We start from the raw sequence: 16519 nt of genomic DNA on the forward strand, positions 1-16519 counted from the left end.
GCCATTGAAGTCAATTCAAAGTCTTAAGTGAGATAATAATAACTGCTCATCTGCTCTATCTGGCAGAAACACTCTCTTCTTGACTGATTTATTAACTTCTTTAATCATAGTTGTTATAATGACATCATGATCGCTAATCCCTGTTTCTATACTGGCATTGTCGATAAGGCCCGGCATATCTGTCGCTACAAGGATTAAGACATTTCCACTGCATATGGGCTACTGAGCTAGATGCTCAAGGCAGTTCTCAGAAAATGTGTTCACAAGTATTTCGCATGACTGTCTGTCTCCCCCCCCCCCCCCCCCCCCTGCCCCAATGAATCCGTAGACACCCCAGTCTATACTTGGTAGATTAAAGTCGCCTCCAACTAGTAGTGCATTATCTGGGTATGACCCTAGACTTTCTTTGAATGACTCTAGAAGTGTCACAGGAGAATCAGATGGCTGGTAAAAACATCCAACAATTAACTTGGCTTCATCTACACCTGTTACATGTGACCTGATAACATCACTGTCACACTCAACTTCGACCTCACTAGAGATAATATTTTTGTCAACTGCAATGAACACTCTCTGTCCTATGGTCCCTAAACTTTCTTTCTGATATATGTTCCACGACTTGTTAAATATCTCAGAGCTTACCACTTTGGGTGCCAGCCAGCTGTCAGTCCAAAGAATAATTTGACTTTCCTGGAGGGCAGTAAATTCGAGAACTTTATTATGAATAGATTGACAGTTTACTGATAAAATTATAACAGTCAAATTATCTTTATTCTGAATGCTGTTTGACTTCCCTCGCTGCATAATGACAGGCAAGTGTTCATCAGAGCACCTCAAACTACTGCCTAGCCTAAAAAACCCTCATGTGCACCCCACAAGTGCTCTTCTACGCGAGTAGCTGCTTCCTTTGTGTAGTGCACCACTGACCTTTCAAGAGGAGTCCTACAAATCCCCACATGGTAACGCAGGTCTAGCAATCTGCAGCCAGAACAGTCACAGAGTCAACGAAGCCTTTAGTTGAGACCCTCCACATGGCTCCAAACCAAAGGACCCCTATCAACTCTACCAACGATGCTGCAAATTGCGAGCTCTGGTTGCACCCTGCACATGAGGTCGACAGTCTTAACCACCTCTGCCAGCTTCCTGCACAAACTGAGGATGAAACTTCCTGGCAGATTAAAACTGTGTGCCGGACCGAGACTTGAACTCGGGATCTTTGCCTTTCACAGGCAAGTGCTCTACCAACTGAGCTATCCAAGCACGACTCACACCCCGTCCTCACAGCTTTACATCTGCCAGTACCTTGCCTCCTACCTTCCAGGTACTGGCAGAAGTAAAGCTGTGAGGACGGGGCATGAGTCGTGCTTGGATAGCTCAGTTGGTAGAGCACTTGCCCGCGAAAGGCAAAGGTCCCGAGTTCGAGTCTCGGTCCGGCACACAGTTTTAATCTGCCAGGAAGTTTCATATCAGTGCACACTCCACTGTAGAGTGAAAATTTCATTCTAGAAACTGAGGATGGCCTCACAACCCACACAACAGGTGTCATTGATGCCGATGTGAGCCACTACTTGAGGACTGAACCCTGCACGCTCGATAGCTGCAGACAAGGCTGCCCCACATCCCGGATGAGGCCCCTCAGCAGACATACCGAGTACACATTGTCTCTCTTAGCAGCCCTGAATGCTATCTGCATAAGGGGCTCCATAACATGCATAATATTGGTGCTCCCAATAACTAGTAAACCTCTTCCACCAAGTGCCTGCTCGGACATTGCTGAAGGAGCGGCCACCTGTCCACTCAGAGCCAATGGGCGAGGCCAGGTGACCAGTCCCCCAGATTCGCCCTCTGCCTCGAGTGACCGAACCTGTTACTACCCGCCACTCACCTTGCTGTGAGGGCAGATCCACCATGTCGGGTGCACTAGGAGGTTTGTCGGAAGCAGAGCCTGTGGGCAGAACAGGTGACAAATGAGGTGTCCCAAGCAACACACCGCATTCTCCACCACCACTACACCCCGGTTGGTTGTTAGTGTTTAACGTCCCGTCGACAACGAGGTCATTAGAGACGGAGCGCAAGCTCGGGTTAGGGAAGGATTGGGAAGGAAATCGGCCGTGCCCTTTCAAAGGAACCATCCCGGCATTTGCCTGAAACGATTTAGGGAAATCACGGAAAACCTAAATCAGGATGGCCGGAGACGGGATTGAACCGTCGTCCTCCCGAATGCGAGTCCAGTGTGCTAACCACTGCGCCACCTCGCTCGGTCTACTACACCCCGAGGCAGCAGTGACTGACTGTAGCCAAAAGCACATTCAGCTGTTCACGAACTGTGGCCAGCTCTCCCTGAGTCTGCACACACACCGTGAAGCCATCCTAGCAAGACTAACTGAACAAGTAAACTATAAAAGGAGACAGAATTCTAGATATGCAACTTGCTACTCTCCTGCTGTGTGACCAATGGACATTGGTGTGTTAATGAGCTATGTAGCTGGCTGTTCAGTGAGCAACTACTGCACTACAAACTGAATGAATATACACACGCAAAACCAAAAGATTACACCTCTTAATCAGAAAAACACGTATGAAATTTAATTAATATACTATGAAAAAAACACCGAAAAAAGATTAACATTTAACTTGGTGTGTATCAGCTGAGAGCTGTAGCTTGACTGACTGGCTTACTAAATGAACCGAAAGTTGCTTTCAAAACAAAACAATTGAGCAACTACTGCACTACGGACTGAATGGATTTACTCTTACAAAAACGCTAGTTTAAACCCCTTAAACAGATAAACACACATGAAATTTAATGAATATACTGTGAAGAAAAAACAGTAAAAGATACACATTTAACTTGCCACTCTGTAGTTTTATATCAGCTGAGAGCCGGAGCCCGAATGACTGGTTTATTAAACAAATGAACAGTTGCTTCCAAAACAAAACAAATGAGCAACTACTGCACTATAGACTGAATGAATTTACACTTACAAAAATGTGAAGTTAAACCTCTTAAATAGAAAAACACATACCAAATTTAATAAATGTATTATGACAAAAACACTGAAAAAGATAAACACTTAAATTGACACGTAGTCGTATATCAACTGAGGGCTGGAGCCTCCTTAAAGAGACATCTGCAAAGTGTGAAGGGTAAAACTTCATTAGGGTCCATACACATTCTATACTCAAAGTGTATGTCATTAACACCATTTGTGAGTAGTCACTGGAAGTTAAAATGGTGCCGCTTTGGCTACGGGAGAAATTATTAAGCATTTAATGTAACAACAACCTTAATGTACTATGTGCTAGAGAGCAGTGAAACAGAATTTTTAGAGCTCGACATTTCTTTCACAGGTGTAGATACACACAAACATGTAATAAGTAATTTAACAAAGAGTTTTCATTTGCTGCTTTTGCCACACCTTGATGTTTCTGTAACTGATATATATACTTCAGGAGTCTTGAAGCAAGTAAATATAAAATAATGGAAAATAAAACTATCAGCTTCCAAGCTAATGTAGACCTCCAGTTACACTTCAGTCTATCATCTTAACCAAAATTTCACTTTCACATTTGTTGACTTCATCAACTCACAACCCAACTGTCATCTTCCATCCTAACCTAGATGTTGGACTATGCTAGAGATCAGTCTGTAACCAGAACTTTAATATTAATTTAACAATTATTTAATATTCACATTCATTGGCTTTGTCAGCTCTCAATCAAATTTTCATGTTCTAATGTAACTTAGACCTCAGGAAATGCTACTGATCAATCTGTCACCACAACATAGAGTCTCCCTTTGAGACAAATAGGGGACTGATGACCATAGATGTTAAGTCCCATAGTGCTCACAGCCATTTGAGACAAAATCATTAATACTATTTTAACATAGTCAGTGCAAACGTGCTATATAGATCACTAAAAGAAACCACTATATGCAGCAAAAGCACTTATAGAGTGAACCAAAATTTGTGCACTTGGATACAACAGTACAATTCTTTGCATACTAACAGTACAGAAATGTCTCTACCAAAATTTAGTCCAGTACATATGTTGTTAGAAAATGGATATCAAAGAAAGGCAGTTTGACATCCATGTAATCATGTGTATGACAAGAGCTTGATTCAATACTTTGTAGCCATGCTGTGCAATTAGCGCAACGGGTGGAATTTAGTATTAGAACACTTGGCTTATAGAGTTTGATTCTAGGTCTCTGTGCATCTTTCTTTATTTTCAACATTTGATCTATCCAATGACACTGTAGTATACATTGATTCTTAAACGATGCATATCCTAAACCACAGTTTTTTTATGTTGAACATAACAATTATTGTTCAGATACAGCAGAAATATTCACGAAGAGTAATGATCAGTTAAAAATAAATTATTAAATACATTATCTGTGACAGTATGTCAGTGGGCATTCCGTGACAATATGTCAATGGACAGGAATGCATGTAGGGGTGTAATGCATGGAAGAGAAATGTCAAATATGTCTTTAAAAGTGGAATGATAAAGATGAATGTACTGTAATTTCTGTGTTAGTATTAAATATGCAAAACTCAAGTGGAAATTTTTGGAAACTTGTGGGACCAAACTGCTGAGGTCATTGGTCCCTAGGCTTACACATGAATTAAACTAACTTAAATTAACTTACGCTAAGGATAACACACACATGCACATCTGAGGGAGGACTCAAACCTCTGACGGGCGCAGCCGCGGTGGACTGTGACAAGGCGCCTCAACTGCACGGCTACCCCGCACAGCAAACTCTACTGTGCAGCACCGTTACAGATTACTGAATGAAGATACTTTTTGGATGTGAGATTAGATTATGGTCAAATTGCCTTTCTTTGATGTCCATTTTCTACTCAAAATATGCATTGGGACAAAATTTTGGCAAAAGACATTTTAATACTGTTAGCATGTCCAAATCAAACACACACACACACACACACCACTGCAATGTTGTGAAGGCAAGGTCATCCATAAAATAAAATAAATTAATATGTTAGTGAAATAAAGACATATCTAGTTAACAGGTGTTCATTGTCAACCACACGAATCCTTCAATTGGTGGCCTGTAACTGACTCAGAGACATATTGCCAGTATCTGTTTTATACCAGAAACAAGGGCAGCCGATGGGTGGTCCTTTGGAAGAAAAGACAGTGCATGTGGCATTTCTGGCTGGGAGCCCCCCTTTGGGGAATTCGGCTGCCTGGTGACAGCATTTTAGCAACTTGCATGTCAATGATAATGAAATGGTGATGACAACAATGTTACACCCAGTGCCTGAGTGAAGAAAATCTTCGAACCAGCTGGGAATCGATGCAGGCTCATCACGTGGCATTCAGCTGTGCTGACCCCTCAACTACAGAGGTGGACAGCCATTTGTAAAGTTGAGCCAATTTGCAGTTATGTATGTTACACAATATTCTTATTGTTCAGTTTTGCTGAACATATACTTTTTGCAAACAAAAAAATGCTTAATTAATTATATACTTACTGTATTTTATTTACTTCAGGTGCACTGCCGCAGAAGATAATTCTGTAAGTCAATAATTAGTGAAAATATGCAATATCGTCTTCATTGGTTGTTTGACATTTTCTTGTTATCATTGACATCGCTTCCCCATTAGCTTATCTCAGCTGTCTGCCTCCATCCAAAATCAGTTGCAGACATAGACACTGAGAGTAACATGATGGCCACGCAGGGTAGCTGTGCAGACTGAGGTGCCTTGTCACAGTCCACACGGCTCCCCCTGTTGGAGCTTCGAGTCCTCCCTCGGGCTTGGGTGTGTGGTGTTGTCCTTAGTGTAAGTTAGTTTACGTTAGATTAAGTAGTGTGTAAGGTTAGGGATAACTAGTTTGGACAAGAAGAGAATAGAAGCTTTCGAAATGTGGTGCTACAGAAGAATGCTGAAGATAAGGTGGGTAGATCACGTAACTAATGAGGAGGTATTGAATAGGATTGGGGAGAAGAGAAGTTTGTGGCACAACTTGACTAGAAGAAGGGATCGGTTGGTAGGACATGTTTTGAGGCATCAAGGAATCACAAATTTAGCATTGGAGGGCAGCGTGGAGGGTAAAAATCATAGAGGGAGACCAAGAGATGAATACACTAAGCAGATTGAGAAGGATGTAGGTTGCAGTAAGTACTGGGAGATGAAGAAGCTTGCACAGGATAGAGTAGCATGGAGAGCTGCATCAAACCAGTCTCAGGACTGAAGACCACAACAACAACAAAGCTTAGGGACCGATGACCTCAGCAGTTTGGTCCCATAAGACCTGACAGCAAATTTCCAATTTCCAGTAACATGGTGATTATTTGCTTATTACACTTAAAACAATAGTTCTAAATAATGGTTACCACTCTACCCTAATACACAGCATACTCCATAAGAAGAAAAGAAAGCAAGCAAGGGTAATAATATCCCTCACAATAACTTCCCAAGAAAAGATGAGTGGAAGCACAAATTGAAGAACTGACAGACAGAATAGATGGTATTTTGAAAGCAAAAAATATTATTCAGAGGCCTATTTCACCATGGAGACAGTAGACAAAAACACAGTCTCCTATTAATACTTGCCAAAAGTATGTCTCATATTAAATAGTAAACATGAGGGAGATCTGTACACAATAAAATGAAACAGCAAAGATGCAGGAAACTGTAGAAGACAGACATTGCCCTTGCGCAGCACTGTTTAGAAACCTATCAGGAAAATTTCATAAATGGCCCAAAATACTGCACTCAGGACCAAAAAGACAACAACTTTCAGGATTTGAAATTTTAGATATTAAAAAGGATGGGAACTGCAATTGAATTATTAATTATATTTTGCTTTTTTTGTGCTTCTGGATATTGGCACAAAGACTAAAATGAAACTGGATTGATCTTTCCTCTTTCCACACCTATTCTGTGCCATTCATTTTATAATTTGAGCCAAAAACTCCATCTTTAAATACTGTGGAAATTATTGTCCCAGCATAATGTAGCCATATATGTGTATGTGTGTGTGCATACGAGGGTCATTTTCAAAGTAAGAATTGGTAGTGCATCATGTCCATGCATCCTGTCATGTGACATCCGTTCAGTCAGCCACTTTTGGCCAGTTTCTCACTATGTCACCAACATGTTTCTTCCCTCTGCCAGTGTTGGCTGTACAGTTATACTGCTTCGTTTGTCACCACATCAGTCAGTAATCCCAACGAATGTGAGGTGTGCTCAGTTTTTCAGTTCTTAAATGAAAAACAAGTCCGTCCTGCTGAAATTCACCAGCAGCTTGTTGAAGTTTATACATATGTAATGAATGATGGAAGGTGACTGTGTTCAAAAGTGAAAAAATGTACATACTGTAGTTTGTGATACAATTTACATTCATGAAAAAAGTCTCTCTTACCCCATTACAAATCGGTTCTTACTTTAAAAATGACCCTCGTATGTATGTATGAATGTATGCATGTGTGTCTATGTGTAATCTACAGCAATGAAGAGGGATCTGAACGAAAGCTAGCTATACTCTCAGTCTTGTACATGTGCTTATTTATGATTCAGTGTCTCCACTATTAAGTGGGTTGTTATCTTTGCTCCTTAAAATACTTAAACTGTAATCTATTAGACATCACACCATCAATGACCCATATCAACATTTAATTTACATGCTGTATACTGTAAGATTGTGATGCATTACTGCTTATTTTCTTTTCAAGCTGTATATTCTATGTCTTTTTAATACAGCAGAGGATGTGAAAAACACCTCTGAAATAGCAACACTAAAAAAATGGGCTTGTAGCTCATAATGTAAGTCTTATCAAATAAAAAGTTATGAAAATATGTGAAAAGATGTTTCATTGTGTAATAAACAAGAACAGTAATATGTGTGAATAGAAGCTGATGATAAATGAGATGTAAAGTTAATATGCACAAGATTCATTTTCATCAGCTCTCTTTAATATTTCAATACTGAAAGGTCTTGAGTGGAACACAAATAATATGAGGAGCAACACTAAACCCTCACTGTTTAGCTGATGCTGGCTCCACTGCTGTTTAATGTTTATATTAATGACCAGCCACATCCTTACAACAGAAGAAATTTTTTCTATCCTGATGACATTGCCATGCCAAGGAAACATTTGAAGAGATAGAACTCGCTCTTGATGATGCCCTGAAAGAACTAGGCACAGACTACAGGATTAACCTCCTAAGGCCCAACCCCTCAGTAATCCTACCCTATTCTTTCCATCCTGAAAACAGGGAGGCCTTAACAAACCTGAATATGTCTTGAAACAGCACCCCACTGGAATACTGCTTCACTCCACCTTACTTAGGGGTAACACTAGACTGCACCCACACTTTCAGACACCACCACTCCAATATCAAACAGAAAATCAGCACTCTGAATAATATCCTGAGAAAGTTAAGAGATGCAAACTGGGGGGGGGGGGGGGGGGGGGGGTGAGACCACAAGTTCTTAGAGCCATCGCCTTGGCCTTGTGCTATTATGCAACAAAGTATGCTTCCCCTATTTACTATGGGCCCTACCCTGAATGAAGCTTGCAGGCTGATTACAGGGTATGAGAAAACTACTCCTGTTAAAAAGATTTACCGTCTTGCCAGTACCGTAACTCCAACTATTCATCAAGAAGTTGCCACAGACTGTGAATGACCGAATGCTGAGAACGTTTAAGCTCATCCAGTGTCTGGCTATAAGCCAGCTCAGCCTAGAGCTAACATTGAGAAAAAGTCAGCCGCAATGAAGAGTGTGGTGTTTGGAGGTCCCTTAATTGCTTAAGAACTGCTGTTGGTAGAGCAAAGTCCTCCCTCAAATTTTCTTGCCGGGATAGTGTCCTAGGTATGTCTCAATTTTCAACAGGTCATCTGATTTGCAAGTTAGTTGATGATATTTCTGAAAGTTCTTTTTTTGTAAATATATATGTATAGGGTGCACTGTAAAAGTAGGCTTCTGACATGAGCAAATATATAAACCAATCAGTTGCTTCCGCAGGTCAGTGCATGCACATCACCCATATGCCCTGCCACAGGTACTTCACTGTGTCATTACAGCTGACAGAGAAAGAGAAGACAACCTATTAGTGACCAGTCAAATGAAACACAACATAGTGCTCACCACAAAATAGTGCACATTCCTTATCAAGCATTATGCGAAGCACAATTCGTGGAAAATGTGTCTTGAACTGCATAAGAGATTAAGAATGGAAGTGTTTTGGAAAAAACCTCTAAAAATATCTGCAATGCAAAACTTGGTGGAAAAATGACTGCAAGAGGCTCTGTAGGGAATAAAAACTGCAGCCATCCAAAAAGAGTTCTGACACCAGAAAACATTGCTGGAGTGAACAGAAGCCTGGAACAAAGTCTGACAAAATCTCAATACTGTTTATCTGCAGAAGGGGGAATTAAGAGATTATGCTGAAACTTTATCAAAAAGACCTGCATCTATACCCTTGTAAATTTACCATTGTGCATGAGTTAAAATGTCCAGAAAAACTTTTGCATGTCAAGTTCTGCTGAGTAAAGTGGATTCGAGACTTTTGGGTCCTGGTTCGGCGTGTCAGAGCATGTGAACTCACAGAACATGCACCATTATGCATCAGAAAATTCCCATTAGTACTTTGAAGAGCCATCGCATAATCTCAAGATTGGTGAGTAATGTCTGGTGTGTCAAGCAACTGTTTAATCCATAAGTAGACCAACCCATAGAAGATGAATAACAGTATGGATATTTCAGAAAGATGGAGTGACAGCACACCCTGCTTTGACAACCTTGTCAGGAGAACACGAGGGTCAGGTGTATTCAAATAATCCTCACACACTGGAAGAGCTGCAGCAAAGCAATGAAAATGCTATTGTTGCTATCCCTCAAGCAAAGCTGCTATATGTGTCTCACAGTGTGAGAAATTGGCCACTGTGCTGCATCAATGTCAAAAGTGGCTGTTTCCAGCATCTTCTTTGATGTCTATTAACAAGGCTCAACCCTGCATCAGTCTTAAAATATTTTGCAGACCAATTTTATTTTACTTATGCTGTACAATACATGTGTATGTTTTTGTCAACTCTGAAGAAGGAAATTGTCCAAAAGATCAGAAATGTTTTCAGTCTTCTTTATGGACATCTGTCAACTGCTCAATGCCTCAATTGTATGATGTGTGATTGCCTACAATCCTTCCATTACTTATCTCTTTAAGAATTATCTCCATTTTACTTTACACTACAAAATACAGTTCCACACCATAACAAGAATAGAGGGTGATTCAAAAAGAAAGGATAGATTTCAATTGCTCATTAGAGACAAACTGCAAAAGATTGGAACACATCATGTGTGTTAACGGATATAGGAAGGTTCAAAGTTTTCACACACTGTGTCTTGGAATTTACACAAAATCAATCCATTGTTCAAGTCCAACATGCATTCCATCATCGATTCAGCAGGAAGCCACCTTTGCACAAACAGATTTATGACTGGCATAAGGAAGAGCACTGGTCAGTCATGCACACCTAATGAAAATACTGAGTATATCAAAGATGCATTCACATGGAGCCCTCAGAAGTTCACAAGAAGGACAGGCCAGGAACTTCAACTTCCTCAAACAATGGTGAGGGCATGTCCTGAAATGACACCTGCATATGAAGTCTTACACGTTGCAGTTACTGCAGCAGTTGCATCCCAGCGACTATAACAGAAGGAAAAAATGTGGCATTTCAATTCTCCGGGCTATGGCAGAAGACACTTTTCTGAACAACTCATCTGTTCAGATGAATCAACATTTCATCAACCACGTAAAGCAAACCACCATAATGTAAGAATCTGGGGGTTACAAAATCCTGCCATTGTCATTGAACATGAAAGAGCCTCGCTGACACTGAATATGTTTTGTGCTGTTTCTCTTTCACAAACTTTATGGACCTTTCTTTTTTGCAATGGAAACTGTGACAGGAATGTCATACCTGAAGATGCTGTGAAATTGGTTGTTTCCTCACCTTCTCAAAGGTTACAATGATTTCATTTTTATGAACGATGGCTCCCCACTTCATTTTCACCTTGAGGTATTGCTTTATCTTAACAACACCATTACAATGTTGAATTGGAAGAGGTGGCCAACAACATCCTGTTCATTGTTTTTGGCCTCCCAGGTCAATGGACCTCACACCTGCAATTTTTTTCTGTGAGAGTATATAAAAGACAGAGTCTTTGTCCCACTTATGGCAGCTACTCTTCAAGATCTGAGAAATGAAACTGTTGAAGCTGTTGATTCAGTACACAGAGACCTGTTGATTCATGTGTGGAATGAAATGGCCCACCATTTCAATGTTTTTTGAGTGAAGCATGGTGCTCATGTTGCATGTTTGGTACAGTGTCTGTGCAAATGTTAAACTTTGAACCTTCCTCTATCCAGTGATGTGTGCACTGTGTTCTACCTTTCACAGTTTGCCTATAATAAACAACTGAACTCTGCTCTTCCTTTTTGAATCACCTTGTACTTTACATATTATTTTTTTTCATTAAAGTCCAGTTTGAATACTATCATATATATATTCTCTGAAACATCTCTCTTTTTTTTATTTTACTGTTTCCCAAACCAGTCACACAGATAGAGCACTGCCATGAGTACAGTACCATACTTGTGTGGTATTAATATTTATTTACCTGGGTTCTGATTATTTCCTTGGTAACAGACCATGTACTAGGGGTTTCTTTGAGATGTGCCCTATTAGACTGGAGTGTCACTTTGACAACCTCAAATGGATTAACCAGAATTGCTTCAGTAATGCCAGCACACAGACCTGCCAAGGAAAATGTCTGAAACAAAGATCACAGAGTGTAGACACACCTAATAGAATAATAAATGATGTAGATACCAGACCAATAAGAAAACAAATATATTTTGTTTCACTTTTGTCAAATACTGCAAATTCAAAATATCTTAACAGCATTTTTTTAACTGAAGCATATTTGCAGCTGTATTTACATGAAAAGCATTGCATCATATAATTTTCTAATCTGAGAAGTCAGTAAAAATATGAGTGTACAGAGGTAGTACAGTTCAGCTCAATCTGTCAACCACAAGTTAATTCCAACAAACAGCATCAAAACAATACCTACAACATAATATAAAGTATATCAGACTTAAATTTATAACAAAAGAAGAGGAACGTAAATGTTAAAAGACAAGAATATGTAGTTGCATATATATAACAATATGAAAAATGTGTTTTTTTTTTTTGTTTGTACAGCAGCCTTTCTTGCTGAACATAACAAATAATTACAGTGTGGGAAATAAGGAGAGTTACCAGATAGGTAAGTACTTGCTTATTAAATGAAAAAAATTAATAATCCTGGAAGTGTTCTGGTCAACAAACCAAAACACTAGGTAAAATGTTATGGGAGAGAACAATATTTCACCATCCTTCATCTTCCAGATAAACATCCTGATATTCATCACTTTCTTATCTGCAAAGCTGCCAATTTGCTGGTGTTCTGCTATAGGCTTTGGTATCCAGTGTTCTTCAAATACCTAACAAGAAGTGATTTATACCTGTATCCCTTTAATGTCCTAATTAATGGCTTCATGTCAGTCTCTCCTTCGACAGCTCGATTTGTAATGTGACCCTACCACTTAAAGTGATTTGTCGAACTTTGTTCAGGAAGATGCCCCCTTCAACCTGTCATTTATGAGTGAAGCATAAGAGTGAGGTGCACCAGTCGCAATTATTGGTTAATTGTTTTATAGCCTTAAACCTCCTGTTTGTGTTGTTGTTCAATCATGAGGCTCTGGGTCCACCATGGGCAACAATCAGTTTGTGCTCACGGATACTATTGTATTTCTGTTAGGTCAGGGGCAGTAAAAAAGATGCTTGTTACCTGCAAGCATCACTTTCAAACACAAGACAGCCATAACAACTTTATTGCACTTTGTCAAAACCTTTGGGGAATAGGAAGACTTTGTGTTGGGCACAATGGAATCATGATCTACACCTGTGTCACCATCCATACTTTGCCAACCACTGGGAAGTACATGGCACAGTGCACTTTCCATAGTACAGCATAAAAGGGTTTCTTCCTGTATCCTTCACATACGGTGTGCAGGAAGAATGACTGCTGAAATGCCTTTGTGTCCGCTGTAATGGGGTTTTGCTTCAAGAAGGTGAGAGTGAGCAATTCTCTGCTGGAGGTGTGTGGAGATGCAGACAATATAGGCAGCCAATCTGTTGCAAAAACTCTTATTAACAATCGTACATGAATGTAGAACAGAGTATCTGTAATGAGCAGACAGTAGGGAGCCACTAACAACTCTCAGACCCGAGCAAACCATCACAGACACACCGGCAGTGTGAGTCAGTGTGGCAGGGCAGCAATGAGACAGCTGGTAGCCAGGACTAGGCCAGCAGGACTACCCAGGTGATGAACAGGGAACTGGAGGCTGGGGAGCCACAGTGGTCAGCCACAGCACAGAGCCAACTGGAACTCAGTGCGTGGCACAGATCTTTGGGGCAACAGCAGGCTGCTGGCTGCTTGGGCCTAGGCAGTCAGATGGCAGTCTATAGTATCCCTCTGAGATCCGTCAGTAAGCAACACAGATGTGCTTCGGGCCTACTGCCTCTCCGAGCCGCTGGAAACACCACTGTGGAGATGTGGGTAAACAGTGCAACCACAAACGTAAGCACATTGTCTTTTGTTGTCAAATTCATCTGCCACAGCAGCCGTGCTAATATGTCACACTAGCTTTGTCATCAGAGGTGCAAGAGGTGCCAGAATTAGAGCTGCCATCCTAGGCACCGATTATCCTTCTGCCGATTGTGTGCCCTCTTATCTAGCGGAATTATTCTTCCACTGAATGCTTACAAAGGCACAGTTGATACTGGGAGCCACTCCGGGCCATAGCACTGACTGCAGTCACCAGTCCCTCAATTTGAGCACCTGTTGCCGACTGCTGTCGTACACTCGGAATTGCACTAGAGTCTTAACTTCGTGTCATCCCAGTATTGACCGCCGGACCGCCGTATTGACTGCCAACATTTCCCCTCTGAGCTGAATCCCAAATCTTCACTCCACACATTGTTTAAGTTCTCCAGATAGGCCACAAATGTCTTCACTGCAAGTTGCCTCTGAGCCATTGTTCTGCGTCTCATCCAAATACTGTACACCGGGCCCAGTGTCTGCCACACTCACAGTGCATTTATCTCTGATCAGCTACAAACTTCCCTCTCACCTGGACCTCTTTCCTGCACTGTATTCTAGCCCTACCACTCTCCACCAATACAACTGCACTGACGTCACCCTCATAAAAAATCTTTTAGTGCAACACCAGTTGATTTGAAACAAGTAATACTGTATTCAATTCCAAATTACTGTTTGGTTGTATTCTGTCTGAGTGTAAATAAAGTTCATTTATTGCTTGCTACCTGGGGTACATTGAAAGGTGTGACTCACTCAGCCATGACAAAAAGTGGACATTGATTCACAGACCAGGGATGGCAGTCATGATTGCATCAAAAGCTCAGCAACTACTGACACAGGCTGTGTGTCGTAATATGGCCCAGCTCTATCAATGATGATGGGCTGGACCTGGTGATCTAAATACTATTTCCCAAGGTTCAGTTTGAAGTCCTGTGTTTATGTGTCACTTGGACACCTCTGGATGACCTAGGTCTGGCTGCTGTCATGCGGCAGTCTGTCACTGTCCCAGACACAACCCATGTTTCACAGAAGTGGACGGCAGCTTCTGCTGACGCTGCTGTGTAGGCATAAGTGTTGAATGACTGGCATCTTCTAGAATTCTCCATGCCTCACAGTCTTCATTCATTCACGCCTTCATACATTCATCATGTTCACTACATCCCATCAAGGAGGAGAATCTTCATGAATATCGAACACATCAGGAAATATGCTATTGCATGTTTTCTAGGGTCATCTGCCAGACTCCCATTACTGTTGTCTTACTTTTTTCTCATCTCTTGTAATCAAGCAAATAAATTATGTACATCATATTATTCTTTAACTGTGCAAAATATTACTCCAAAATTATGTATTATCCATGTAACTCTTGCTCTAAACTTGTGATAGTATGCAGAAGGTAATGTTAAATGTTTAATTTTTGTTCTCATTATATTGAAAGTAATTCTGTGTAGCAACCAGATAATTGTATTATCAAAGAGAAATACTACTTTAATACATAAGGTACTTACTATTGGTGTAGGTGCCGGAGCGCCAAATAAAAAGAACCGCTTATATTGTTCAAATGTGAAAAACTGCAAAAAAAAGAAAAAAAAATAAAAATGTTTTACTTATATGATAAAATGACATATTGCAAATACCTCAATGACAGGCATTATACACAAATTAAAAATACAAAGATTCTTTAACCTATGTAAGAATTATCTTGAGCACTTCCTCTGGTGTTTTCAGAGATATACAAAATTTCATTTTTGCAGTGTGTAGAATAGTCTAGAGTGACATTGGTTTAATCATATGTGTTCATATGAACAGCCAATTACAAAGAGTAACTAGTTTTTATTCCATTTCAGGTTATCTTGTACCAACAGAGGCAGGATTTTGAATACAGTGTTAGTAACTATTTGTCAGTTATTTTCTGCACAAAGAGGTTGAGAGTGGTTTGTGTTTTGTGATAATAGTTAACAGTAAAGTGTTTAAAGGTATTGGTAAACAATTTGCATGATCAAATCCTACAAAGCACACTAAGAAAATGCAGTATCACAACAAACATGAAGTGATGTCACATCATAAAGTGGTAACAGCAGCTGCCAGGATTAGCCGAGCGGTCTAAGGCGCTGCAGTCATGGACTGTGCCGCTGATCCCGGAGGAGGTTCGAGTCCTCCCTTGGGCATGGGTGTGTGTGTAAGCTTAGGGACTGATGACCTTAGCAGTTAAGTCCCATAAGATTTCACATACATTTGAACATTTTTTGGTAACAGCAGGCCACACTGTAAAATTCAAGAGTTAAATGATATAGCTTCAGAAATAAAAACATGATGCACAGAAGATTGTTGTTAGGTGCTGAAATAAGTAGTGGGGGAGGGAAGGGAGAAATCATCCCCCCCCCTTCCCCCAATGGTAACATAAGCTTGCAATGACATAAAAATGATTCTCTATCTCTTATTCAATAAAAAAGTTCAGATCAGTAATAACTTTAGATGTCGAGCACCAAACTCACCTTCACTGCCCTCTTCGGTGTCTCGACAAGTACGGGTGGTATAACGCCTTTCCAGAAGGAGAAAAAACCCTCATGGCGGTACATTGTCCGCATACAGTCGAGGATACCCGTGTAGTGGTAGTGCTGTACGCTGCCAGCCAGGGAAGGTGCCGCATGGCGCGTTCCCTGCAGTTGGAATCGCGTCTTCACCAGGTCCAAAGGGTGCATGATGCATACTTCCACAAATCCTGTTCATAGCATTTTCATGAGTATACAAAGAATGACATTTAATTGTGCTAACTGCATATAACTTTGGCAATGGGATTAACACCTAAGGTGACTAGCTAAA

At 40.6% G+C, this 16519-nt stretch overlaps 1 protein-coding gene and 1 non-coding gene across 2 annotated transcripts in view; one reads left to right on the top strand and one right to left on the bottom strand.

The window, feature by feature from the left end:
* The window catches only part of LOC126210168 (mitochondrial 2-oxodicarboxylate carrier), a 99344-nt gene that overhangs the window by 24277 nt on the left and 58548 nt on the right, over positions 1 to 16519 (bottom strand). The window contains exons 3-5 of the mRNA XM_049939325.1: positions 16192 to 16418; positions 15205 to 15267; positions 11666 to 11818 (exon numbers count right to left, since the gene is read on the bottom strand). Of these exons, the coding sequence (XP_049795282.1) occupies positions 11666 to 11818; positions 15205 to 15267; positions 16192 to 16418 (443 nt within the window). The remainder of the gene's footprint in view (positions 1 to 11665; positions 11819 to 15204; positions 15268 to 16191; positions 16419 to 16519) is intronic.
* Trnas-cga (transfer RNA serine (anticodon CGA)) lies at positions 1363 to 1437 on the top strand. The gene has a single exon. It is a non-coding gene; the product is annotated as a tRNA-Ser (tRNA).

The sequence above is a fragment of the Schistocerca nitens genome, chromosome 10 (genome assembly GCF_023898315.1).
Source record: "Schistocerca nitens isolate TAMUIC-IGC-003100 chromosome 10, iqSchNite1.1, whole genome shotgun sequence".
NCBI classification, from domain to species: Eukaryota; Metazoa; Arthropoda; class Insecta; order Orthoptera; family Acrididae; genus Schistocerca; species Schistocerca nitens.